Raw genomic sequence first — 27,751 nt, 5'->3', positions numbered from 1 at the left:
AAAAATTCTACTCAGCTGTTTTCAACATAATAATAATAATAATAATAATAATATATATAATAAATAAATAAATAATAAAGGAATAAATAACATTTGAAAATATATTCAAATAGAAAACAGTTATTTTAAATACTACAAATAATAAAAAAAAACTCTTTGCTGTACTTTGGATCAAATAAATGCAGGGTTGGTGAGCAGAAGAGACTTAAAAAAAAACATTAAAAATCTTACTGTTCAAAAACTTTTGACTGGTAGTGTAAATTAAATTTTTTACAAAATAAATGTAATGTTTTATATTATATCAGTTAATGTGTATTTAGTTCAAGTAATATTTGTTTGTTGGTTGGTTGTCTGGTTTTAGTTAAAGTTAATAACTCTGATGCAAACTGGGACTTTCAAGTTTTTAAAAAGGATGTTAAAGCACTATAAAATATTATGAACAGTCTGTAGGACTCATGCATTATATGTCAAATCTTCTGAAGTCGTATGATAACTATAGATGAGAAACATAGATAGATCAGAAAATTTAAATTGTTACTAACTGAGAGAAGAATAAATATCAAATTTGTGGATGAAGTCTGATCTTTCTTTCTTTCTTTTTTTTGATGAATCGTTTGATCCAGTTTCAGAAATCTGGTCTGAATGATTTATTCACAAATTCACTTCTCTCATAAACTTTCATAAACTCACCACGAAAAGCTAGGGCAGATGTCAAAGATGTTTTAGTTCAGTCTATTTCTCACACAAAGCTATCTCATTATCTCAAAAGACTTAAAATATACAGCATGGGTCATACGAACAACTTTCATGATACTTGTTTTTTTCTGAACTTGACAGCTCCAGTTACCATTCAATCCAATTGCATAGAAAAACATCAGTGCATCCTCCAAAACAGTCTGTTTTTGTGTTCCACGGAACAAAGAAAATCAAACAGGTCTGGAACGACATGTGATGAAAACAATGTCAAAATCATTATTATTGTTTGAACTGTTCCTCTAGTTGTCCAATGCGAGTCTCCCTCTCATTCCGTGTCTCTGTCCACCCTATTTTCACTTTCTTTCTATGTGAGTGTTTATGCACTGCATACAAACTAAGTTTGGATGAAAATAAACCCTGGACCACCTGGAAGAGAAAGGAGCTCAGAGAGGTTCAAAGGCTTGCTAATAATAGTGACATGAGCAGTGGCGAGGAAACGCGTTGGAGGGAGGATGACAGATCTCTTTGATAGAGTGCAGGCCAGGCTGCAGTGTGCAGGAAATTGCTGCAGAACACTGCAACTTTTCTCTGGCTTCTGGGAGTGGGATCCTGTGCAGAGGATCCCTGCTCACTCCTGGTTACGAGTCCGACTCTCTAACCATTAGGCCACGACTTCCCCATTTGCTCAGGTTGTTTTAATCATTTGCCTTTGCATACTCATTTCAATAGAGCCATTAGTGTCCACTTTTTCGTTGGCCTTGATTCTGGATTTTTTTTTTCTGACAACAATACAAACTTTGAATGGACATAAAAGTATTTGAAAATCAGGAAAAGATATGCACTTAAATTATTATCAATAATAAGACTTTTAAATGTAATATGTATTTAAAGTTTATTACAAAATATTATTATATATACACTAACAATCAAAACTTTGGGTCAATATGATTTTTGTAGGAAATTAATATTTTATTCTGCAAGGATGCATTAAATTGATCAAAAAATGACAGTAAGTAAACTTAAAATGTTACAAATTACATTTTAAAATATACTAAAATAGAAAACAGTTATTTTAACGTAGTTATTTTAATAATATTTCCCAATTGTACTGTTTATACTGTATTATTGATCAAATAAATGCAGCCTTCTCTGATTGGTGGATCTTTCTTCAGGATTATGGGTAATGTAATTCTCCACTATAAACTCCACTATTCAAAATTATTATTATTATTATTTTTTTTTAAAAACATCAACTTGTGGCTTCTATATCAGGCCAGAGCTTACTGTCATTGTGTCTTAAAAGGTTTGCACATTCTGGCTAGAAATGAATTACTCAATTGAGAAAATAAGTGTGATTTTTACTCCCATAACCCAAATGTCGCACACTACAATCACTGCATATTTATTATTCATTGTACTGCCCAAATCTAATTCACTGGACATTTAGAAACTCTACATTGGACCCCTTTGTGCAGTGCAGCCTCTCAATAAATTCACTACTGAACAAAAATGAATTTGCTCCAAATTTTCAGATATTTTTACGGGTGCGAGGTCCATCCAATGCATCAAAGTCTGGTGGGTTCATTTTGTTCTCCAAACAGCAGATTGTCTGGCAAGCGCTGCTGGTGGTAAACTGTTGAAAAATGACACAAGGCTGATAAATTCATATGTCAGGTGTATTAGAGCCAAGGCAGGACGGCCGCAGCCAAAGGTTAAGCTGACCCATTTAATGAGCTCATTAGCGCATTTATAAGCACTCTTCAGATGGGCCGTCCCACAGCCTGTTGTTTGCTTGTTTGTTTTCGCAGTGCGAGCGACGGGCAAAGAGGAAGTCATCTGAAGGACAGAGCATGCCCAGTCTGTTTAACTGGCACGACCGGGCTGGCAGGCGGCGCGCCAGTCTCCCCAGTGCCGTTTTGGGTCTGAGTGCGAGCGAATCGTCTCTCTCTTCTGAAGACAAGCCTGGTCTGTTCTGCGTGAGAGAATGAGGCCATTGTGGATATAAGCTCAAGTGAAATCCTGACACTACAAAGTGTTTGAAACACAGGTAGTGTCGGTGTCTATTTAAAGAGGCCTCGGCTGCGAATATGAATGGGATGAATTTGGGCGACGTTGTGAGCACAAAGGCACTGTTAAAAAAATCTAATCTCTCCGCAGCAAAGAGAGAAATAGGTGAGTCAGCGGAGAGCAATTTGTGTCTATTTGTATAAATGAGAATGAAATGTTCGGAGAGCTTGGGAGAATGTCAGGCATGCTGTGATAAGCAGGTACTGTGAGAGGAAGCAGGAAAAGCTAAGACGCAGATGGGTTTTTTAATGATTTTAAGATGAGCCCTCTGTGCTTTTCCTCTGATCATACATAATGGAGTCTCATTAAATGCGCTCAGTGTGTCACACTCACTCGCAGGAAGCCGTCCAAAGAGCCGTTCTCCATGTACTCGGTCACTATCATCACGGGTTTACCTGAGGAGAGAGAAAATTAAGACGTGTCTCAGTCTAATCCAGAAAAGATGTGCCAAAACTGAGCTGTGCTTTGCAGCAGTAGTGTCATTTCTGCTGGAAGGTTGAATTACCCAATTTGCAAACTAATGAGCTTATGTAGGACAAAAGAAAACATCTTCAAAGACAGACATTTCAAGAGAAAAATATAATACATTCAAAGGCAAGGATAAGTTTGACCCATGAGTTTAGATATATATGCTCAGCATGACGACTTCCAAAGTTATTTCAATGACGACGCTGAATTCGTCAAGAAGACCGTTATATATATATAACCCCAAACTTTTGAATGGCAAATAATAAAATACTATAAAAATATTGATAAAATAAAGTACAATACAATAATGAGAAAATAATGACATATTGTTTAAATTACTTGAATACAGGTTAAATGTGACAACTGGTAAAGGCACTTTAATAATCTTTTATGTGTATATTATTTTATTATTTCATTACCAAATGTGACATTAATGTAGCCATTTTTTAACAAATTATCAGAAATCAACTTTCTTAACTTGCTTAATGTGGTTGGTAATATTTGATGTGCTGCCTTTAATTTTTGCTGATTAATAAAACAATTTGAACGAGAATCAGTATTGATAATGAGAATTAAAAAAAGAAAGAAAGGAAAGGAAATATGCTTAATTGCCGAATATATTACAGAATATAATTTAAAACACAATTTGTTTCTGGGCTGAAATGTGATCTGAGTTCCTGACAGGTTTGGTGAGATTCACTCTCATAGTGTGGGTGTTATAAAAGGCTCTGGGTTAAGCAGCTGATTTTTTTTTATTTTTTTATAGAGTTTGAGAGGGTGAAGAGATCAGGTTGATGGGTTTTCAACACATCACAGACATTAGCTGAAGCCCATAACAAGAGCAGAGTTGCAGCTACTCACATGACACCTCTGACACAGCGGCTCAGAAATCATAACCATGACTTACTGTGACTTCACCTAAATGAGAGTTTCCTTCAGGATGAAAAGAGTCTAGGCCTGAACTTGGACGGACCATAAGGTCAACTGTCACTATCTGACAGCTTTATTTTCTCCGCCCTGCCGCTCGTATATCACCGGTTTTATCATCTGCACTTTTTCTGTGCCTTATTTCAAAACCTGCACGTAAAATGACTTTATATCAATAATAGCCTGATGACCAGTCCGTGTTGTCACGATATGTATGTGCAGTAGTCGTAATTTAGTCTTTTTTTCCTCCCAGCGTCCCAAGAGCTGACAGCACAGCACTGTGATGAATGAGGTTTATGAAACGTGTGCAATTAAAATAAGTGGAGAAGAGCAACACTGCACAACTTATGAATATGCTGTAACAATAGTCTTGCTCACAGCAAGCAGTTTTTATTAACACTGCAAAAAATATTTTTTGATCAGTATTTGCATCTTAAAAGAAGATTAATTTACTTGGGTAGCAAAACTGCATAAAATAATGAGACTAAACTATAAAAATATTAAGTGTTCAGAGATCATATCCAGAACTAAGTTCATTTTTCTTACCCCGATATAAAATATAAATAAAGAAAGAAAGAAATAGAGAAAGAAACTATATAGTGAATAAATAAATATATCTAGTTTTAACGATTTCTAATTATTTTTATAAATAAATGTATCTAGTTTTAAAGTGCCCCTATTATGGATTTTTGAAAATTACCTTTCATGCAGTGTGTAACACAGCTCTAAGTGAATGAAAACATCCTGCCAATTATTAAATCTGAAAGTGCACCGTGTATAAAGTTATTGTCTTTCAAAAGAAAGAGTCGACTCTGAATCATTGAAACGAGTCATTTTTAAAACGAATCCCAAGCCGTTTCATCTTGATGTCAACATGAATTATTAGCATATTGCCCGCCCACTTGTTGGTCTTTTTGCGTTGGTCTGAATGAAGATGCAAATTCATTCTTTGCCACTAGGTGCCACTTTTGGAGCGGTAAAAATAGCGGTTTCCTCGGTAACGCTGTACACAAAGCAGCACTGCGCTCACAAACGCTGCTTTATCAGGCATTACAGGCATGATGCAATGAAAATAGACCAATCGGACCAATCACCGCAGATTAGCGTCACGTAAAGGAGGAGTTTGGAAAAATGCATTGTTGAGCGAATCGTTTGGGAGTCGCTGAGCAAGTAAGGTAAAAATAAATGCATATTATAAGACAATGAAAGTGTTTTTTGACCTTGCATGCATGTCAGCCTGTTGTTGGGGACTCCCAAAACCAAAATATGAACCTTTCATTACCCATAATAGGGGCACTTTAATGATTCCTAAATATTTTTACTGGGAAGCAAGCCAAAAATGCTGATTTTTTATTTTATTTTATTTTATTTTTTGTAGTTGAGTACCTACAATGTTTTACTCCGCACAGTTAAATCATTACCCAAACTGTAATGGACCAGTATTTAGATTTCAGTTGAGTTGTTTTATGGTTTCTGATAGCAAAAAAATCCCTCCTCCTTAAACCACACATCTCTCCTCTAAACTTTTGATCCTGAAATCCTGCTTGCAATCAGTATCCCGGCCCCTTCGTCTCTGTGAAGCAGCAATCGCCGCTCCACAAATATTTTGCCTAACACAGATTATAAGCTTGTTTCCTCATGGGGACCTCAAAAATGTCCCCACAAGGTCAAAATTTACTAGTATTACTATCCTTGTGGGGACATTTGGTCCCCATAACGTGATAAATACCAGGTACACACACACACACACACACACACTACACAGGCCATTCTTTCCAAATAACAGCCTCAAATGATAGTAATTTATGATGCAGTTTTCTCATTATTTACAGTGAAGAACTCTGAAGTTTGAGCACAGTAAGATTTACTCAGCCAAAATAATCCTCATTTTATGAGGAATTATGGACATGAAAGGAAACTGTTACATTCCTTTCCGAATTCTACTTAAAGCAGAATTAAGCAAAACTTGGCCAGCAACACAATGTTTTTCACTACTGAGTAAAAATGTGAAGATTTATTAAAGCCTCAATGAATCACAAAATTTAAGTAAAAAGACTAAATAAAACTTTCTTTCTTTCTTTCTTTCTTTCTTTCTTTCTTTCTTTCTTTCTTTCTCTTTTTAAATTTTAAATCTTTATATTGGAAAAGCCTGCACACTATCCCAATTTGCAAAAATATCAACCATTTATTTACTGCACATTTTGATATTATTATTATGATTTTTTTTTTTTCAATTTGAGATACTGTGGCTATTTTTTTTAAATTGTTATTTTTTTTGTGTGGCTATTTTAGTCTATGTAATAATAATGTAATAGTTCATTTTTATATTTAAATATGTAAAGTTATTTTTTGAATAATAATATGCTGAGTTATTGTTTCATTTACCTCAACATATGCTTTTGAACAATACACTACCGGTCAAAAGTTTGGAATAATTAAGATTTTTTAATGTTTTTGAAACATTGTCTCCTATGCTCAACAAGGCTGCATTTATTTATCAATATTGAGCATAAATTAATAAATTACATTGTAAAATGAAAGCAATCCTTTTAAATTGTAATAATATTCCACTTTTTTTTTAACTTTTGATCAAACTAATTCAAAAGCATCTTTCACAATAAATAAATAAATAAATAATTATTCCAAACTGTTGGCCAGTATTGTATGGATTTCAAAATGCATTTGAGCATATTTTATATTTGGCTGTTCAATCGCTTGAACATGCACTCAAAAATCTTCAAAAGCCAGATTTATGTGCGCATGTGCAAGCGGTTGAACATTCAAATATCAAATACATTGGGTCCACTTGGTAATGCGCATACTCTGAACACATCCATCTGTGCTCATCATCAATGGAGTGTACTGTACTTTCAAGGCTGTGCATGAAACGGAACAAAATGTGCAAAATGAAATATACCAGAGCTTTAATACTAGCAGTCTGTTTAAAGTCAGATAAGGTAAAGTGTAAACATTTTTTTCTATTTTTGCCTATATCATTAAGAAAAAACAGCCCCACGGAGCCCTTGAGGAGGATTGTGGAATGGATTAAAGAATTTCGCTTTGATCATGCTACATAATAGAGACTGATCTAGGGAGATTTACAAGCATACGTGATTTACAGCCCTATGTGAATTGTCTCTCGTGCTGGATATTGGCCCAACGTTACAAGAAAGAGGTCAATAAAACGGTGGCTTTCTGTGTAGAAAATTTGACATCCGCCAATATTCCATAACTGGAAACAGCTAATGTTTTATATGAGATACTCCCAAAAGGACGACCTCTGAACTAACAAATCTAAACATGGTAAATGAATCTTCTGAACAGACTCGACTCATTGTATGCTTTTCATACAGATGCAGCAAAAAACCCAAATCATTCATCTTTCTCCTTTTAACGTGGGATAATAAAACGGTATCAGAAGTACATTTTAAACAGGTGTGTAACTTACTGCGTGTGACCACACCCTCCAACCTGATGATGTTGGGGTGGTCGAACTGTCCCATGATGCTCGCTTCACTGAGGAAGTCCCGCCTTTGCTTCTCTGTGTATCCAGCTTTGAGCGTCTTGATGGCCACACAGATCTCCTTCTTAGACGGCAGCTTCAATCGGCCACTGCACACCTCTCCAAACTCCCCTGATGAGAGACGGTTATTTTAGAGAAAGTGAAGGCTAACATGAGAAGCACTGATTTCTGTTTTAATGAAACTGCATCCATGTTAATTACCTCTCCTCACTGGAGTTGTCAGATTAAAGAATTACATCTAGCTTTGTCTGTCTTAGAAACACAACATAATCGTCTGTGAGAAGATTGGTTAAAGAGTCCAATAGGAATGAACTGGAGATTTCTGTGAATATTTTTGGTAAAATGTGCTCTGGGTAACTTTTTGTTACTGTATTTTAAGCTACCTAGCAACAACATTTTACTGTATTTTGGATTATTAATTTTGGACCTGCCTTTCAAATATTTGGAATGAGTACGATTTTTTTTTATTTTTTAGAAATTAATAATTTTGTTCACCAAATATGCATTAAATTGATCAAAAAAAAAAATACAGTAAAGACATTATAATGTTAAAAAGGTCTACATTTAAATAAAACTTTCTATTGAACAAATAATTCTAAAGAAAAAAAAAGATTAGTCAACACAACTATTTTCAACATTGATAATATTAAGAAATGTTTCTTGAGCAAGCAAATCAGCAAATTAGTATGATTTCTGAAGGATCATGTGACACTGAAGACTGGAGTAATGATGCTGAAAATTCAGCTTTGCATGGCAGGAATAAATGTCATTTTAAAATATATTCAAATTAGCTGTTTAATATTACCATAATATATGTTTTTTAAAAATGATGTTTTTTGATGATAATGATTGGCGAGCACGAGAGACGTTTTTTAAAAAACATTACAAAATCGTATTAACCAGAAACATTTGAATATTAGTGTACATTAGAAAAGAGCATCACCGTGTCTGATAAAATGGTAAAAAAAAAAAGGACCAGTAGGATGGGTCAGTAACATTTCAAGGCGGACCTTAATGAAAGGTGAATCGCAGCATCATGGTGAATGGATCCCAGCCTTAAACTGATTTCTAGGGCATGCACTCAGGTGTAAGAGCACACTTCAAACAGCTCAGCAGGAGATCAGATCTCCACTATAGACAATGCTGACAGAGACTTGGATGGACATTTGGTTAAAGATGATGTCACCACCCAGACATCCAAGCCAGGGCCGTGTCCTGTTTGCGTAATTCAACGTGCAATTACTTTATTTCCCATGCAAGTTTAGAGAGATGGGAGAAATCCAGGCTTGCTGTCTGGAAAAAGTTAGCCGGAATAATTGCAAGCTGTCTAAACAGCCGCCATGCTGGACTTGGCCAGCGTTCAGATGATGTTGACCATCTTAAATATCAACCTGGCCTAATCCTCAGCAGTGATCGCTCTGATAAGCTATGCAGACAAATGAAGGTCTACCGAACCCACGCTAATAGATCATTTTCCAAGCTATATAAAAAACAACCCCCTTTTTGCACTTTTGCATCGCTTGCCAAAGTGTAAGAAAGCCGTAAAATGCAGATTTACAAAAGAAGTGACATCTGAAGCAGGGAATGTGCTTATTTGCAGTGCGTGAGCCCTGATGTTTGTTTGCCGACTTTACGGTGGTACATCGAAAGTGACCGGTTCCTTTATTTGCCGCATTTTCTACAGAGCCATGAATCACAAGGCATTATCTTGATATGTGCTTGGCTGTTTAAGACATCAGGGATGCGGGGAGAGAGAGAGAGCTGTGGGGGGTGAAATATAATATCCCAGCCGGAGGTGTGCTCTGCTTACCCATGCTCCTCTGCTCCGGCAGCAGGCAGTCTATTAAAGGCATTGAGGCAGTGAGGATGAGCACTGGGAGGGACCCTTTCCCCATCTCAAAGCCACACACCTCCAGCTGCGGTGCTAAATGATTCTCATTTACACCACCTGCCATGTTTGTTACAAGTGTATTTTGGTCCCGGGCAGGTAACTTTGTTTCATTGCACCAGAGAGTGAGGATGATGCCGCATACCTGCCCCAACCACTTTGTCGATGGCGATACAGGATGCTTCAAGTTCCTTGGCGAATTCGTGCACGGCTTGACTCGGGTCTTCGTAAGTGTGCGGGTCCACGTAGGTCTTGATGCCAGGCAGTCGCACTGAAAATCAAACAAAATAAACTAGATTGAAGGAAACACCAGTGCTTATGAGGCATGAAGGAATTTTGTGGGTTTATTGCAAAACATGAATATATATACTCAAGTATGTAAGTGTTTTGAGGGCATGGGGAAACCGACTTGATTATGTCATTTGTGGTGCTTCATGGGAGTGGGCGGAGCTCAAGGCTAATTTGGTGCAATTTGCACACACTCTAACTCTCTGATTGGTGGATTTTTTTTATAGCATCATGGGTGATGTGTTTAACAGTGGAATCCCTGGTGAAAAACTACAATTGATAAATGCAAACCGATGGCTTCATTAAAAGCGTATCGATTAACAACCTTTCTGCTCACAGTAGGTTTATCATTAGGTTATCATTAAAAATGAAGTTTATCATTAAAAATCAACTTCCCTATGGAGAATATGAAAGGCATTTTTATTTCTGGAACCCGACTGTTTCACTCTTGAATAAGTGCAAGAAAGAAACAACCAATCAATCAGAGTTTGGTATGCGAATAGATTCAGAAAAGAAGACCAATCAGAATTCATTGTTCTGAATGTTGAGCATTCTGTCAATGTAATGGGAGATTTTAAATTGCATTAAAAGTTTAAAGGTCATAAAACCAAAAGAACAGTCAGCACGCCTAAACGTGCTTTCACATTTTACTGTTGCTCAGCAAAATTCACAGGTAAAAGAAAGCAGAACTGAATGTGACAAAATACAATGAATGATAATGACGTTCGTTCGCCAACCCAACCCAATGAATGAACCAATCCTGAATAACTGCTTTCCGAAGTTTATTTTTTATGTACCATTTTATAATATTGAACTACAGTGAGTAAAAAAAAAAAAAAAACACCATGGCATGAGCGCCTCATCCATTTTGGATCTTCAGTTTTGCTTGGTTGTTAAGTTATGAATCTCTGCCCACACAGCAGTGAATTTGTGTCGGAGTTCACCAAATTTGAACCCAATGCGAAATGTGCATAAGGAAATGTCTTTGCCACCGGATGTACATCAGGCGAAATTTGTGCCAATTCCCAGGAAAATGACTGGATTTAGCTTTTTTCCAAAATTTCACAGAACAATGCTAAATTGTAAACGCACCTTAAAATCAACATGAAATGAAAACTTTTCTTCTGTATTGTGACATATTTTAGTATTACTGCCTCTTGAATTAGAAAATGTAGGGCGGGATTTGATTTGTACATTCATTAAAGCAATTATATATGTTTTTTCCTCTATATTTCTACTTCTGCATTATTTAATTTTTCTGATTTTTTCTTATATTAGTGTTATATTTAATCTCTACTGTGTAATTCCTATGCACTATGGACTATCACTATCATTTATGTCTGCACTATGTCTGTACTTTCTTCTGCACTGCGATTTTGTGGGTTTATTGCAAAACATGAATATATATACTCAAGTATGTAAGTGTTTTGAGGGCATGGGGAAACCGACTTGATTATGTCATTTGTGGTGCTTCATGGGAGTGGGCGGAGCTCAAGGCTAATTTGGTGCAATTTGCACACACTCTAACTCTCTGATTGGTGGATTTTTTTTATAGCATCATGGGTGATGTGTTTAACAGTGGAATCCCTGGTGAAAAACTACAATTGATAAATGCAAACCGATGGCTTCATTAAAAGCGTATCGATTAACAACCTTTCTGCTCACAGTAGGTTTATCATTAGGTTATCATTAAAAATGAAGTTTATCATTAAAAATCAACTTCCCTATGGAGAATATGAAAGGCATTTTTATTTCTGGAACCCGACTGTTTCACTCTTGAATAAGTGCAAGAAAGAAACAACCAATCAATCAGAGTTTGGTATGCGAATAGATTCAGAAAAGAAGACCAATCAGAATTCATTGTTCTGAATGTTGAGCATTCTGTCAATGTAATGGGAGATTTTAAATTGCATTAAAAGTTTAAAGGTCATAAAACCAAAAGAACAGTCAGCACGCCTAAACGTGCTTTCACATTTTACTGTTGCTCAGCAAAATTCACAGGTAAAAGAAAGCAGAACTGAATGTGACAAAATACAATGAATGATAATGAAGTTCGTTCGCCAACCCAACCCAATGAATGAACCAATCCTGAATAACTGCTTTCCGAAGTTTATTTTTTATGTACCATTTTATAATATTGAACTACAGTGAGTAAAAAAAAAAAAAAAACACCATGGCATGAGCGCCTCATCCATTTTGGATCTTCAGTTTTGCTTGGTTGTTAAGTTATGAATCTCTGCCCACACAGCAGTGAATTTGTGTCGGAGTTCACCAAATTTGAACCCAATGCGAAATGTGCATAAGGAAATGTCTTTGCCACCGGATGTACATCAGGCGAAATTTGTGCCAATTCCCAGGAAAATGACTGGATTTAGCTTTTTTCCAAAATTTCACAGAACAATGCTAAATTGTAAACGCACCTTAAAATCAACATGAAATGAAAACTTTTCTTCTGTATTGTGACATATTTTAGTATTACTGCCTCTTGAATTAGAAAATGTAGGGCGGGATTTGATTTGTACATTCATTAAAGCAATTATATATGTTTTTTCCTCTATATTTCTACTTCTGCATTATTTAATTTTTCAGATTTTTTCTTATATTAGTGTTATATTTAATCTCTACTGTGTAATTCCTATGCACTATGGACTACCACTATCATGTATGTCTGCACTATGTCTGTACTTTCTTCTGCACTGCGAGCTCCTGTCGCAAAGACAAATTCCTTGTGTGTGTAAACATACTTGGCAATAAAGCCCTTTCTGATCTCTGACATCTGATTTTGTCAGAAATTGATTAGACTGTTGGATGCTAATTGCTGCAATCTCATGTGAGGGACAGCTTGCTGAAAGGCAGGGATTAAATCATCTGAAAAAGATGTTTTTCATTAAAGACTGAGACATGAATTTTAATAACATATTTATTTGTAGTTACATATTTATTATAAAAAAACACTGCAATGAAAAATAATTAATGTCAATTCTGATTTCATGGGGACTTTAAGAAATTCTCTATAACATTTTAAATGTGTTCATATGTTTATTGATTTAATAACATTTTGGGTTGGCAAGTTAGAAAAAACTCTAATTAGAATGTGTGCGGACTATCAATACAGTGCTATCTTGCAAAAAAACGTCTTGCACTGTACAAATACTGATGCTTGTGAGCAGCATTTGCTGTGCTTGGGAGTAATAACATATTTATTTGTAGTTACATATTTATTATAAAAAAACACTGCAATGAAAAATAATTAATGTCAATTCTGATTTCATGGGGACTTTAAGAAATTCTCTATAACATTTTAAATGTGTTCATATGTTTATTGATTTAATTGCAGAAGTCTAACATTTTGGGTTGGCAAGTTAGAAAAAACTCTAATTAGAATGTGTGCGGACTATCAATACAGTGCTATCTTGCAAAAAAAACGTCTTGCACTGTACAAATACTGATGCTTGTGAGCAGCATTTGCTGTGCTTGGGAGGTCCAGTGGAAAAAAATACCATATTCCATCGTAGAGGTTGTTGATTTGAATCTTAACGATAAGAAGCTAAGGGTGTCAAGAAATGCAATTTGCTGGGTTTGAAGATGGATAGGTCTATTATGGATGACCTAATCAGTTAGCTAAGCTATAGTCCTACAGGGCACCTCATGCAGGTTAATCTAAGAGAAATTTTGTGGGCCTCCATTAAATTTCCTTCCTAATACCTCTGCCAGTGTGAAAAATGGCAGCATACGGACAATTGGCTTGCTGTAACTCGGGAGCAAAAGGGATATTATAAAAACCTCCACCGTTACTGGCTTCTTGTGGGCTGTCTGACATTTAAAAATAAATACTAGAGCAAAACTTTGTTTTGATTTGTACTATTTGTAAGGAATGGGTATTAAACACTTGGAAAGAACCCGAATACTTGCAAGACAGAATTATTGAATAAGAACTATTGAAGAATTATTGAGGTGTATATATACTCACAGTGGCCGTTGCCAAAGGGCAGCCTCTTCTCATCTGGATGTTTGGACTTGCTATATCTACAAAACCTGTCAATTAAAGTGATGAAAAGCATTAATTATTCTTAATGGCTTTAATTGGATCCTTTTTCTTCTCTAAACGATGTACAAAGCGACTAAAACCTGAACAGACCAAAGTCAGAGCCAGGAACAACTCGACTGTTTTGCTTTTCTATGAGGCATAACAGTGTTCTGGGGTCTTATAATAAGCCATAGATTCATGCACTCTTTCAATGGTGCCGTCTGCCAAAATCAGCCCCTCTGCATGACACGACACTCGACTCTCATGGTACCCGTTACATTCGGCAGGAAAAATAACACGGCTTCTGCCAAGTGAATCGTCTACGACTATATATAGGCAGCAGACTTGAAGGGGCACACATTTTCATACTTCATATCTGAAGGGTGGGAGATCAAGGGTCCTGGGGAGAGACTTGAGACAGCAAAGTGACAGCTTCAAGATGGGCACACTTAAACCTCTGTGTGACTGCACTTTGACTGACAGACAGACCTGCTAATCACAATGTAGAGCACTACAGTGAGGAGGATGATGGCCACGGCGGAGGAGACAGCGATCAGCACTACCTGACTGTTCTCACTGGAGATGGAAAAGGCTGCGGAGAGAGACAGAGAGAGAGAAAGAGACATTGTAAATACACATTGGACAGATATGTAGCTGTTCAAGGTTAATTAACACAAATGTACCATTTTTTTTTTAATAATGGCATTGAACTTAAACCCAACCTCAGTTCATAACTCAATACTTCACACATATTCAAATAGAAACATTAAAAGTCACACAATGTCCCCTTGTGAAAAAGAAGTGTGCTTAATTGTACTGAATGTGCACTTGTAGTTTACAAATTTTAAAAGTGTATTTAAAATAAACGTGTTTGCAGATAATATCAAATTAATGAAATAAAAGGTCACTTAAGTGTACGTAAAGAGAGTACACCTTCATAAATGTTTCTTAACACACTTAAATACACTTTTGAACAGTGCACTTTGTAAACATGTAAAATGTAAAATTTTTATGTTTTACTTTAAATTACATTTTAAATAAATACTATATACTATATACTTTAAAATACAGTAGTCAACATTTGAAGTGGATCAAAAAAGTTCATCAAAGTTGTCCTAAGACAAGAACGCATTTTGGTTTTGGGTTTTAGGGCAACTTTGATGAAAGGTTTTGATTCACTTCAAATGTTGACTAGTGTAGTACACTTGTGATGTGTTAACTAACATACAAAAGCACATGTAAAGTGCTTATAACTTTAACTGTAGTGCGTTATTTGATATTGCATTTAAAGTTAATCTATTTTAAATGTATTAAATTGCAACTTCATTAAATGTGTAATTATACATGTATTTTAATACATGGCATGAAAGTTTCAACCGAAATTACAGTATGTATTTAGTTTAACTTGTCAGTACATTCAGCAGTACACTTTTACTATTTTTAAGACAACAGAAGTAATTATGAAATTACATATAAAGACGTACAAAAAAGCACTCTAAAGTTCAGCTAATTTAGCATTTCATTTAAAGTGTATTTCTTTTCCTGAAGGTCCTTTTAGTCGTTTTATATTTCACCCACTAAAGCCCCGTTTCCACCGCAGGAACATTTCCCAGGAACTAGGGACTTTGGGCCAGTACTCGGTGTGTTTCCACCACATGAACTAGGATCTAAATAAAGTTCCGGGTAAAAATTTGCCCCTCAGAAAGTCCCTGCATGCTAGGTAGTACTTTTTCAAAGGTCCGGAACTTTCGGGGGCGGGACTTGGGCGCTGAGCATGCTGATTGGTTGAGTTCACACAGCATAGAGTCCGGATAGCTCAGTCGGTAGAGCATCAGACCTTTAATCTGAGGGTCCAGGGTTCATGTCCCTGTTCAGGCAAAGTGCCATCTATGGGGAAGTCGTGGCTGTCACATTGTATTTCAACCACCATTTATTCGCATATTTAAAAAAAACAAATATTAATGTTATTGTGTCATGAAAAGAGCCTCAACTCGGCTAGTCCTTCTGACATTTGCCCCTGGTTCTGATGTCTCTGTAGTGGTTAAACATAAGATATAATTCGTTTTGGGTAAATCTAACAGGTGTTTATTCTGTTAATCTATTAATATGTTAAAATGAAAATGAAAAGAGGCAATAATGTTTGATATATTTAGTTTCATTGTAATGTACGTTCCCTGAACTACATCTGCGGCTATTAATATGTTTAAATGAAAACGAAAGGAGGCAGTGGTGTTCGATATCATATTTTGTCTTATTGTAAATACAGTGAGGAAAATTGCAGTAGTCAAGGTGAGCTGACTGACGTTATCAAGTACGCTACTGTTTGCACACTACCGAGTCGAACTTGCGAAGTCCGAACTACCGAAGATGCAAGTCCGAAATTTCTGTACTTGGTATTGAGAAACACGCGCAGACCTACGTCACCAGACTATTTGCCTAATCTTCTCTGTACTTTAGACCACGATGGAAACACAGACAGCAACAGGTCTGGGGGAAAAATAGTTCCTGGGACAAATTGTTCAAGGTAATTTAGGTGGAAAAGCGGCTTAAGAGTTTGACAGGGTCACAAAGACTGATTTTTATGGTGAATTTAAAATTAAATTATAAATAATTGTACGCATATTTTCTGTCACAACAATATGTCAACTCAAAAACAGCATTTGTAATTTTCAGATAATTTCCCACATGATAAGTATTTCCCATTTGTAGTTAAAACGCCAGAAAAATAGAATTGTTGCTGCTTTTGAATACACGAGTGATGTGAAAAGTTCATTTTGTTACTCCATCAACACCGTCTGTTTTTCTTCAGTAGATGGAGTTGACAGTAAGTTTGAAACAATCTTGTATTCTCAATCCATTCTTAATCAAAGCTGGATGCTAGATTTTAAATATTTATCATAAATATGTGACATGATGACAGCACAGGGTTTTTTTCTATCAGATGGTGTTGACACATATTGAGTGATGGCAAAGAAAAACAAATTTTGTGAGGAAATGGAAGCAGCAGGAGGCTGTGCGCCACTGTAAATTAATACCGCAGATTATACTGATGAGATTTTTTCCCAGTAGTGGGATGAAATAATCAAGCCATTAGATGAAATAATAAAACATCAATGTTGAGAAATAAACCTTTAACAATCATCTAGATGCCCATTATTTCCCACAGATGAATATTTTACACAATTTATACACTATCCTACATATATTCATAAAACATTTTCTTTCATTATGGAATATCTGGTGGCTGAGAAACATAATTTCATTTTCTGCATAAATTATGCTCCTTGGTCTACATTTCACACCAGCTATACATACAGAGGCGCCTATAGATCGCTGATCGTGCTCAGAAACCTGTGGAGAGCCGCTCACAGTATCTTTTCATTACATGAGTGTGCATTGATTTGCTATAAATGTTTCATTAGATAAAAAGGCCTTCAGCAATGCTGCGACACAATCTAGGGTTTACAAAATGCTCAGTCTAAGTGCTTAACAGTGCTGCAGACAACAGCTGCCAGCATGGGACAAAAGATGCAGCACGTATCGTTTTAACCAAGTGGTTTATACTGTGTGAATGACTTGTATGACAGTGTATTGGATCAGAAAGCAAGGGAATTGCGAGGAATTGTCTTTATTGTTCATTTGGGCTGCACAGCTGTGAATGGATTGAATCCGGTGTTGTGACTGCAAGGGAATATGACTGTAAATGGAGAACAGAATGAAAGGAAGTTTGTAAATGCTTACAGTCTGGACTGGTCTCAAACTCAAACTTGCGACTGCTACCGCCGTATCCGGCCGCGGTGCGCGCTCTGATTTGTAGCAGGTAGTTTGTGTCGGGTTTTAGTCCGTTCAGTGTAACGTTTGTGCCCTTTGATCTCAGGATGGTGTAGCTGGTCTCTTGTTCCTGCTGTGGGATAGAAAGCAATAAGAGGAAAACAAGAGATATGTTAGTTTTAGCATAACATAAACATCTGAACATCTTTTGCCTCCAATATCAAATAAATGAATCAGATTGACGGTGAGTCAAATACATCTTTTATGATTTTCTGGTTATTATGATGCAAGATTTCATAGAAATATAGAAGAACAAGGATATAAGAAGTCAACATGAAGAGCTTTGCACAACATATTTTAATTAATAATCTCAAGTACACTACTGTTCAAATGTTTTAATGTTTTTAAAATAAGTCTCACAAGACACTGTATTTATTTGTTCAAAAATGCAGTAAAACAGTAATAGGGTGAAATATTTTACAACATAAAATATTTTTATATTTTCCTATTTTTATTCAAATATTTAATATATATATATATATAAAAAAAGTAATTTAGTCCACATGATCCTTCAGAAATCATTCATATATGCTGGTTTGCTTCTCAAGAAACATTTCTTATTAGAATCAATATTGAAAATGGTTGAGCTGCTTATTATTTTTTGTGGAACTGCAATTTTTCTTCAGGATTGTTTGATGAATGCAAATGTTAAGAGAACAGCACTGATTTGAAATATAATTATGTTTTGACGTTACAGATGTCTGTATCACCTTTGATCAATTTAAATGATTTCTTTTTGAATAAAAGTATTAAACTATTAAAACTGACCACAAACTTTTGCATACAAGTACATTTCTGAGCAGAACAGGATATTCAACAAGAAAACGTGCTAAAAATGTGGGAAAATTCCTCCCTGCTCCAGCAGATGCATGTTTACCACCTACATAGAAAACATCTTCCCGGGACTGTTACTAATATGGTCTGAATTGCCTTAAAGGGACTTCAGAGCAACCTAAAGAGGATCTTAAAATCTTAAAGAGGAATAGTGAGCATTTGAAATAAATCATATCTCATTAGAGACGCACAGAGACATGCGTCTGTCTGACATGTGACCGTTGGAGCGGACAGGAGAGGGACGTCCCACCGGACGTGAAAATGCATGCTCATCAGGCTGCTTGGGACAGTGCCAGCTCATCTTAATATACTGCCACCTTCTCCTCACGTTTTTATGGCTTTCCTAAAGATTTCTGTGGTACGTTGATCCTCTCTACAAGCGAAAAAAACCTAACTGATTTATGGGGCGTCTTTGCTTTCAAACCATTGTTTCCAGATGTTTCTCTGACTGGAAAAAGGCAAGAGTGGAATGAGAGAGAGAGCGGAGGTTTCTGCTGTTTATTGTAGGAGTCCAGAAACGGGGGAAAACATCCCACAAATAGAGGGATCACTCATTTGCCGGCATTATCCAGCACATTCATCCATGTAACTTATCAGTCTTCGGCCATGGCTAGTGTTATGGCAAACCTTCAAAAGTTGATTTGCATTTTGCTCCATCGTTGACCTCTAAGAATAGCTCACTTGTCCACACTGTAGATATTGAATTTCCCCACAATGAAGTAATTAATGGCAAATGAGATTTGAGAGCATCTTTTCGAGGGTCGGCAAACACGCAACAGATTAAAGCTCTATTGGGTTTCATGTCTAGACTACACATGCTAATAGGATTTTTGATGCGCGCTGGTATGGACCATAATTGTCAGACGCCACTAGATGAGAGAGGCAGTGTACAGTTACATACGCTGGATTTCTTTGAATAGCCTTTGCTTATCCACTAATCAGAAACAAATAAAACAGCAATGTTAGCTCAGCCACATTTAGAACAATGCTACACTGATGCGACTGCAAGTACACAAGAGACAAGGCTTTCAAAATGCTAAAACACTGGTTTTGTTTTTCGGATTTCCAGAAAAAAGCTTAAAAAATAGCCACACAGAACTCTGTAAAAACAGATTAAACTTCAAAAGTTAAAAGTTTGGAAAGACATTTTGAAAAATAAATAATTAGAAAAAAATAACACTTTTACTCAACAAGGAGACATTAAACTGAAGAAAAATTGTCAGTAAAGTATTTTACATTATTATAAAATATTTCTATTTAAAATAAATACTGTTCTTTGGGACTTTCTATTCATTACAGAATGTATTACGGTTTTCACAAAAATAATAAACAGCACAACTATGACAACTTAGATTTTTTTTTTCTTCACAAAACCAGCATATTAGAATGATTTTTGTGACACTGAAGACTGGAGTAATGAAGCTGAAATTCAGCTTTGCCATCATTTGAAAATACACTAAAATATTATTTTACAACAGCTACTTGAAATTGTAGTAATATTTTACAATATTACAGTTTTTACTGTATTTTTGATCAAATTAATGCAGCCTTAGTGAGCATAAGAGATTTCCTTAAAAAAATATTTTAAAAATATTTTTAAAATCCCAAACTTTAGAAGTGTAGTGTATATGTTCTGTGTGTTTCTTGTTTAAAGAAACTGTGATTAATGTTAGAATGTTGGTGTATTAAGAATTATAGAATTCTAATTAGATAATATAGAAAAAAAATTAATAAACATACAATATAGAATTTATATAGATAATTTTTACAAAGCAATAACTACGATACATAGTGAAGTTTTTTTTAACAGTAGACCAAATCAGTTGGAAGTTTAACCAAATGTTGAATATATGACCTCACATGGATATAACATTTGCTAAATCCTGTGGAAAATGTGGAATATACAAGCAAAAAATAAAAGCAACAAACACGCACATGCAATATGCGTCTTTACTGCTTAAATACACATTTCACCACATAAGTAATAATATTTGACATTGACCAGACTTATACAATCAAAACCAGACCGCTGGTTTAGACTGAACATGTTACTTACAGCATTCAAAATAAATGAAAAGCCATGTTTTATCAGCATTGCATGGTTTTTATTCACATCTCCTTTCACAAAGAGCCAGTACGTGCTGCGATGACGGCAAAACATGGCTTTCCGTTAGGTCATAGATGGTCTTTTGGGCCTTACATCTGTTAAGCTTCGGAAGTTTAGTAAAAATGTCCAGGCTGTATTACAGAAACTTCTGAATCAACTCTGAATCCGATCTATAAAGTAACCAAGGCCATTTCATTGAGTAAATGGAACTTTAAAAAAAAAATCTTAAGTCAAGAATTAAGATCGAAAGTTTCAGTAATACAGCCCTAGAAGCTTAAATTGAAAGCAATATTTTGGAGTTTCGGCTCCTCTCACAGCACTTTTCAAATGAAAAACTAATCCAAAACAGCTTTTTCCGGGGTGCCCAAAGAGCCTGTAAGTATCACCAGCGAGCATCTGTTTGTAAAAAGTGATTTCATCTGTAGATCTGTATATCTAGCAGTTGTATAAATGCGGTAGGACGTCGACTGACAAAACCCATCATGGAAAGAAACGAACACATGACTCTAGTGGAAACCTAGTGACTAATGCAAACATCACATTTGATCTGGATCCGACGACAATCATTTCTACCCCTTTCTCGAACGCAGCACAGAAACCATTTCAAACCTCCAGACTTTGAATGCAAAGCCACAAATGGAGCGCATCAGGTTTTATGGTTTGAGGAGGCCTCGAATATATAAATTCGCTCTGCCACGGAAGACGAAACCAATACCTCACGTCGTATTGTATGCGTCTCTGTTCGAGTCATAAATCTTTTCACAGGTTGTCACCGTTCACTGCTCACGACATCATGTGATCAGCTGGAAATCATATACAGGTGTGTCGAAATTTTCGCTGCAAACACTATATCCTTACCATATGTCCTAGGTCTGCATCAGCCACCTCCCAGCTCCGGGGTTTGACAAGGCATGCAATTGTTACGTTTCGACAAGTGCGCTATTGGTGGAATTTAATATGCTTGTCATGTTCTACTTTGACAGTCTAAATATTGCAATTTTGGCTCTCTGCTGAAGAAGAAATTCTGTAAATACAAAATGGCTTTTCCAAAGCATTCCTTCCAACCAAGTTGCAGGAATAAACAATCTCCAATACGCTCCGAGATCAATACGATAAATGGACAAAATCATCACAAATGTGCCCCGTTTCCAGAACATTAAAGAGCTCTATCCGTCAATTTTAGAGTGTTGCCAAAAAGACGAGCGCGATCGGGATGCTGTAACGTCAGGGAAACATGAACCAGAGCGCTCAAGTATTTAGAGATGCTTGAATTGTAAGGCCCTTTCCTCTTTCGTAGCATTGTTAATTTGATATATACACACAAAGAGCAGAGCATTCCCCCCTGGCGTATAATCAAAAAGAGATTTACTTAAGTGAAGCAAGATGGATCTCTTGGACCTCCGGATTGGATGACGCTTTCTCACAGGAGCTGCATCACTCGGGTTACTGAGCATCTCGATGCCTTTTTGGGAATCCATTAAGCGCAGTTTGTTTGATTTTGCGCTATACAACATTATGCAGTGTAAATATCATGGTGCTTTTGAACACGGCCTGTTGATGCCACATTTTCTTTGAAAAGTCATTTTCCGATCTGGCTCTCTTTTATGAGGTTTATATGTTCAAGTCTGCGGCCTGTGTGTCAGTGAATCCGGTAAGAAGATTTGGGGCCCCCTTTCCTTCTCAGTGTGTGTGTGTTTTGTGAGGGTGAAGGTGGCTTGTTATCCTCTGCCAACCTAGATCAAGGGGCACCGAGGGTCTTACCGAGGGTGTCCCTGGCTTTTCCACATGGCAGCACCGCTTGTGTAGGATTTGGGCGACTCCAGCTATGCCTGATGAAGCAGTGCCTCACAAGGTTGTGTAATTAACAGGAATCAATGGAGAGACGGACTAGATTTCATTGTGAACGGGGAACACTGTGCCACCCAGGGTCAAATGAGACATGGAGGATTTCAGGAGCCACGAGTGTACCTGTGCCAGACGGTGAAAATAGCCCGCGATGAGCTGCCTTTTGCTTGCAAATAAGGGGATTACGGTCAAGCGAAAGCATTTCCACTGGCGGAGATTTAGGCCTCACTGATCTCACAGAAAGACGCATCACAAAGGTCCTCTGTAGGAAGCGCAGGGTCCAACGAATCTCTTTTTTCACCAGCAGATGGAAAAGCGATATCAGCATATTTGGACTGAATGTAAATGTTGAACACATTCTGAGGGTAACTCGGCTCAAGAGAGTTGAGCCGCTATCCTCAAAAGGTCAACTCATAAAGTTTGCCCATTCAAGAACAATTCAAATGAAACATTTAGGCTTAACTTTTTACAGTGATTCTACGGTTATAAAATATGGTTCTATGGAGCTTATTAGCTCATTCTGCAGAAGCTTAGGTTGTATAACCACTGTTTTTGTGTTCAGTGCTAATCTTCATATGGTAAATATGAGGCACAATCAACTGGTGGTATTGAACCATGTTTGGAAATAAATCTGTTAACTTTAAGAGCAATGTCAAAGTTATTTAACAGATAATACTTACTGTAAGATAACTCATTACAGCTGGATGATATTTAAATATTCATAATATAGTACCGTTTAAAAATTTGTGGTCAGTAAGATTTTTTAAAATACTTTTATTCTGTAAGGATGCATGACATTGATCAAAAGTGACACTAAAGACTTTTACATTGTTACAAAAAAGTATTTGTTCCGAACTTTCTATTTACCAAATAAAATAAACCTAAAAAAGATCATAGTTTCTACAACAAAAATAAAAGAAGTTTTTTAACATTATTGATGATAAGACATCAGCATATTAGATAATTATACATTTTCTGAAGGATCATATGACACTGAAGACTGGAGTAATAATGCTGAAAATTCAGCTTTGCATCACAGGAATAAATTACATTTTAAAATATATTCATATAGAAAACAGATAACTTTACAACTTTAAATTGTAATAATATTGCAGTATAATACTATTTTTACTGTTTTTTGACCAAATATCTATCTATCTATTTATCTATCTATCTATCTGTCTGTCTGTCTGTCTGTCTATTATCTATCTATCTGTTTAAGCTCTATCATTCAGCTCTAGTATTTGGAGAGTGAAAAGTACAGGATAAAATAAGCTGCTGCTAAAACATTGGTATGAGCTTTCAATTTTGAACTTAAGACCTTTTTGTCATGATGAAGATGAACCATGTCTCGGAGACAACCGAATCCTGTCTACAATTTCAATATGCGCGTCTCTGTGTGGTCATACAGTCAAGCCATTTACCCACTAAAACTACGGAATGTTTTTGCTGCGGGAAGAATTCTGGACGGTTGCCACTGGAGACTGTTCTAGGGCTTTCTTTCACACCCTCAGATCCCCTGCCAGTTCGGGAGAGGAGACTCCCACAATGTCAGGGCCCAGTTAAGTTCCAAACCCAGAGTCGTGCTTACTTCAGAGCGAGGGAGACGTTACCCACTTCACCTAGAGCAGAAGACATCACAGGATCTGACAGCATGAAAGAGCCCTCTGAAAACTGACCCTAAAAGAGCAGCGCTGATGTGGCACAACAATACTGACCCTCAATCAAAACCCGATTCCTATACGGCTCATTAATCATACGGCATCTGTAGGAAAGCAGCCGAGGGGCCGACCGGACTGGGTTGTGACTGGAGAGGAGAGATTGTGAGGGTTTTTTAGATGGGCGAGCATGGGCTTGTAGCCCACAAGCTTTAATGGGCAGGTGGTGTTTAGATCAGTGCCTCCAGTGTTACAAGACCAAAGCAGAGATCATCTGGCACTTTCACAGATTGTTAAGAAGGCTTAAAATGAACTGACCTGGTCAGTGAGTACTAAGCAATGTTTCCTCTAAACTGCCTGTGCACTGCCTACACAGACAGACAGAAATCTGTGCAGAAGGCAGACTCAGAAATGATAGAGAGCTCTCTAAACAAAACTAGATGATTAGACACAATATTGAAACCAAAGTCTATCTGCATGTCCATTGATTCTGAATATGGAACTGGAGCTATCAGAAATCGTGTGCTTTCCATGATCTCAATAAAAGTTCTACATATATTATAATGTAGTTCAATTTGACTGTTGTCTAAACAATCAAGTTTGAGGACTGCACTATTCAAGTACACAGTAAAAAAAAAATATATAGGGAGTGAATAAACATTATTGGTTTACGTTTTACAAGAAAATACTGTTTCAGCTTTTATACTTCAAAATGTTTTATGTTTAACTTGCGGTTTCTAGGGCTTTCTTTCACACCCTCAGATCCCCTGCCAGTTCGGGAGAGGAGACTCCCACAATGTCAGGGCCCAGTTAAGTTCCAAACCCAGAGTCGTGCTTACTTCAGAGCGAGGGAGACGTTACCCACTTCACCTAGAGCAGAAGACATCACAGGATCTGACAGCATGAAAGAGCCCTCTGAAAACTGACCCTAAAAGAGCAGCGCTGATGTGGCACAACAATACTGACCCTCAATCAAAACCCGATTCCTATACGGCTCATTAATCATACGGCATCTGTAGGAAAGCAGCCGAGGGGCCGACCGGACTGGGTTGTGACTGGAGAGGAGAGATTGTGAGGGTTTTTTAGATGGGCGAGCATGGGCTTGTAGCCCACAAGCTTTAATGGGCAGGTGGTGTTTAGATCAGTGCCTCCAGTGTTACAAGACCAAAGCAGAGATCATCTGGCACTTTCACAGATTGTTAAGAAGGCTTAAAATGAACTGACCTGGTCAGTGAGTACTAAGCAATGTTTCCTCTAAACTGCCTGTGCACTGCCTACACAGACAGACAGAAATCTGTGCAGAAGGCAGACTCAGAAATGATAGAGAGCTCTCTAAACAAAACTAGATGATTAGACACAATATTGAAACCAAAGTCTATCTGCATGTCCATTGATTCTGAATATGGAACTGGAGCTATCAGAAATCGTGTGCTTTCCATGATCTCAATAAAAGTTCTACATATATTATAATGTAGTTCAATTTGACTGTTGTCTAAACAATCAAGTTTGAGGACTGCACTATTCAAGTACACAGTAAAAAAAATATATATAGGGAGTGAATAAACATTATTGGTTTACGTTTTACAAGAAAATACTGTTTCAGCTTTTATACTTCAAAATGTTTTATGTTTAACTTTATCTGTCACTTGCGGTTTCTTTGTAATTGTGAAAGTTAATAGGAAATTCTGAGCAAAAATTGTTACTGCACCATTTTTTTCCCCAGCATAATGTACTGGCATTTATTATTTTATTTTATTTTATTTTATTTTATAAAAATGTATTTTATTTTATTTTATTTTATTTTATTATTTTATTTTATTTTATTTTATTATTTTATTTTATTTGTTGGAAACCAATATCTACTTGGCTATACTGACTGTTTGGTTGGGGAAAGGCAATTTAAAATCTGCCACTTATATATCAGAGCCGTAACTACCATAGACATTGAGGGGGAAAAGTCCCCCCCCCCAATAATTAGAAATGGTCAATCTGTAATAATCTGAGATGGCCTATCAAATCAAAGTAGGTGCTTTACTGTTTACAGAACCAGAGCACGAATTTCAGAGCTATCTAGTGATACAAACTACTCGACTTTTTTGCTCAAATATGGCTATAGAGAGAGAGAGAGAGAGAGAGAGAGATTAAAGTTGTATGTGTGAATTAAGTTACCTGAGTCTGTGCGTCTCTCTATACAAACAATGAAGCTGTGACTTTTACATCAAAATCAACGATTTTACCCCATCGTTGCTGAGAAATGTAGAGTAGCGATTCAGGTTCAGTATCGCTATTAAAAGGCGTTGACAACAATTTTGTGTGTGAATGTTTCTGTGTGCAATCTCCGATCTCTGTGCGTCAATGAAAGCAGCGCATTAATATAGAATGGTGATTAAATTCACTTGGAATCAAACGTTTTTAATGCACACCTGCATTTGTTTTAAATGCACACCTGCTTTAAAAATACAGGTGTGCATTTTTTTTTTAATAGTTAAAAAAAAAATGGACACAGTGAACACTGGGGTGATTCTGTTCAGGTGGCTGAAGGGTCTGTCCAACAGAAATAGGTTTTGCTCAATGAAAGCAAAAATTAAGGGAACAATGGTTATAGAGAGGTTTAAAATTTCATTTCAGGCAAACATCTCTCAGCAGAGCAGACAGAATCTATTTCACCTCCAACAGTCAAATTAAGCCACATCGACTAATGACTTGAAATGCTCCCAGGTATATAGATGTGCACTCTGGACCAAGATTCCTAATGATGCCATATAAAAGGACAAAGTGATGACTTCAAATGAAAATGTTAATGCAGTGAATGCCCACAGCGAATCAAAATTAAACTGTCCCCACCTTCTCATAATATTTGACCTCGTAGTCCAAAATGATCCCATTGGGTCTCTCTGGCTCCATCCATGACAGTGAGATGCTGTTTCTGGATGTTCGGTCCTTCTTGATGACAGTCACTGCAGATGGAGCTGTGCAGAGAGAGAGAGAGAGAGAGAGAAAAGGGAAAAAAGCAGATTAGCTGTTTCCACTCTGGCTGTGATGGTATTACAAGCACATAAAGCCTAAAGTCACAGGAAGTTCAGCTGACATTTTCATTCAACAATTTGCATCCTGTGAACTGGTTCCTGTTGACCTAATCGAGTTTGTTCTCCACTGGGGGCCGGTTTCAAAGTTGGGAAAGTTGGCACTGAAAGACAAATTGATGCAATCAGGCAATGGCTGGTTCCTGCAAACAGTGGCCACTTTCATGTCAAGTCAATACCTCTACGTTTAAAGCACGACTCATTAATTCAAGGGTTTTTTGGTGCCAAGGACCCCCAATTATGAAGTAATCCATTCCCGAGTAACCCACTTTCTAAATAATGAAAGCAGGTATAACACTGTTATGCGTTGCACAAAAAAAATTGAGGTTGGTAAGATTGTTTAAATGTTTTTGAAAGACGTCTCTTAGCAATCTGCATTTACTTGATCAAAATACAGTAACCAAAATACTGTGAAATATTATTACAATTTAAAATAAGTGTTGTCTATTTGAATATATCATAATTTAGTCCTGTGTTGCAAAGCTGAATATCCCGATTTGCTGCTCAAG

At 36.6% G+C, this 27,751-nt stretch overlaps 1 protein-coding gene and 1 non-coding gene across 2 annotated transcripts in view; one reads left to right on the top strand and one right to left on the bottom strand.

Annotated features, from left to right (window-relative positions):
- The window catches only part of LOC107738584 (ephrin type-A receptor 3-like), a 151,014-nt gene that overhangs the window by 25,509 nt on the left and 97,754 nt on the right, over positions 1 to 27,751 (bottom strand). The window contains exons 6-12 of the mRNA XM_016550351.1: positions 27,004 to 27,128; positions 17,626 to 17,788; positions 14,374 to 14,476; positions 13,828 to 13,892; positions 9,715 to 9,840; positions 7,607 to 7,792; positions 3,097 to 3,158 (exon numbers count right to left, since the gene is read on the bottom strand). Coding sequence (XP_016405837.1) covers positions 3,097 to 3,158; positions 7,607 to 7,792; positions 9,715 to 9,840; positions 13,828 to 13,892; positions 14,374 to 14,476; positions 17,626 to 17,788; positions 27,004 to 27,128 — 830 coding nt within the window. The remainder of the gene's footprint in view (positions 1 to 3,096; positions 3,159 to 7,606; positions 7,793 to 9,714; positions 9,841 to 13,827; positions 13,893 to 14,373; positions 14,477 to 17,625; positions 17,789 to 27,003; positions 27,129 to 27,751) is intronic.
- On the top strand, positions 15,690 to 15,762 carry trnak-uuu (transfer RNA lysine (anticodon UUU)). The gene has a single exon. It is a non-coding gene; the product is annotated as a tRNA-Lys (tRNA).

The sequence above is a fragment of the Sinocyclocheilus rhinocerous genome, unplaced genomic scaffold, assembly GCF_001515625.1.
Source record: "Sinocyclocheilus rhinocerous isolate Xijiao unplaced genomic scaffold, SAMN03320098_v1.1 scaffold581, whole genome shotgun sequence".
In the NCBI taxonomy this organism is placed as follows: domain Eukaryota; kingdom Metazoa; phylum Chordata; class Actinopteri; order Cypriniformes; family Cyprinidae; genus Sinocyclocheilus; species Sinocyclocheilus rhinocerous.
Note: the sequence above shows the minus strand (reverse complement) of the source record. Positions and strands in the feature narration are given on the sequence as shown.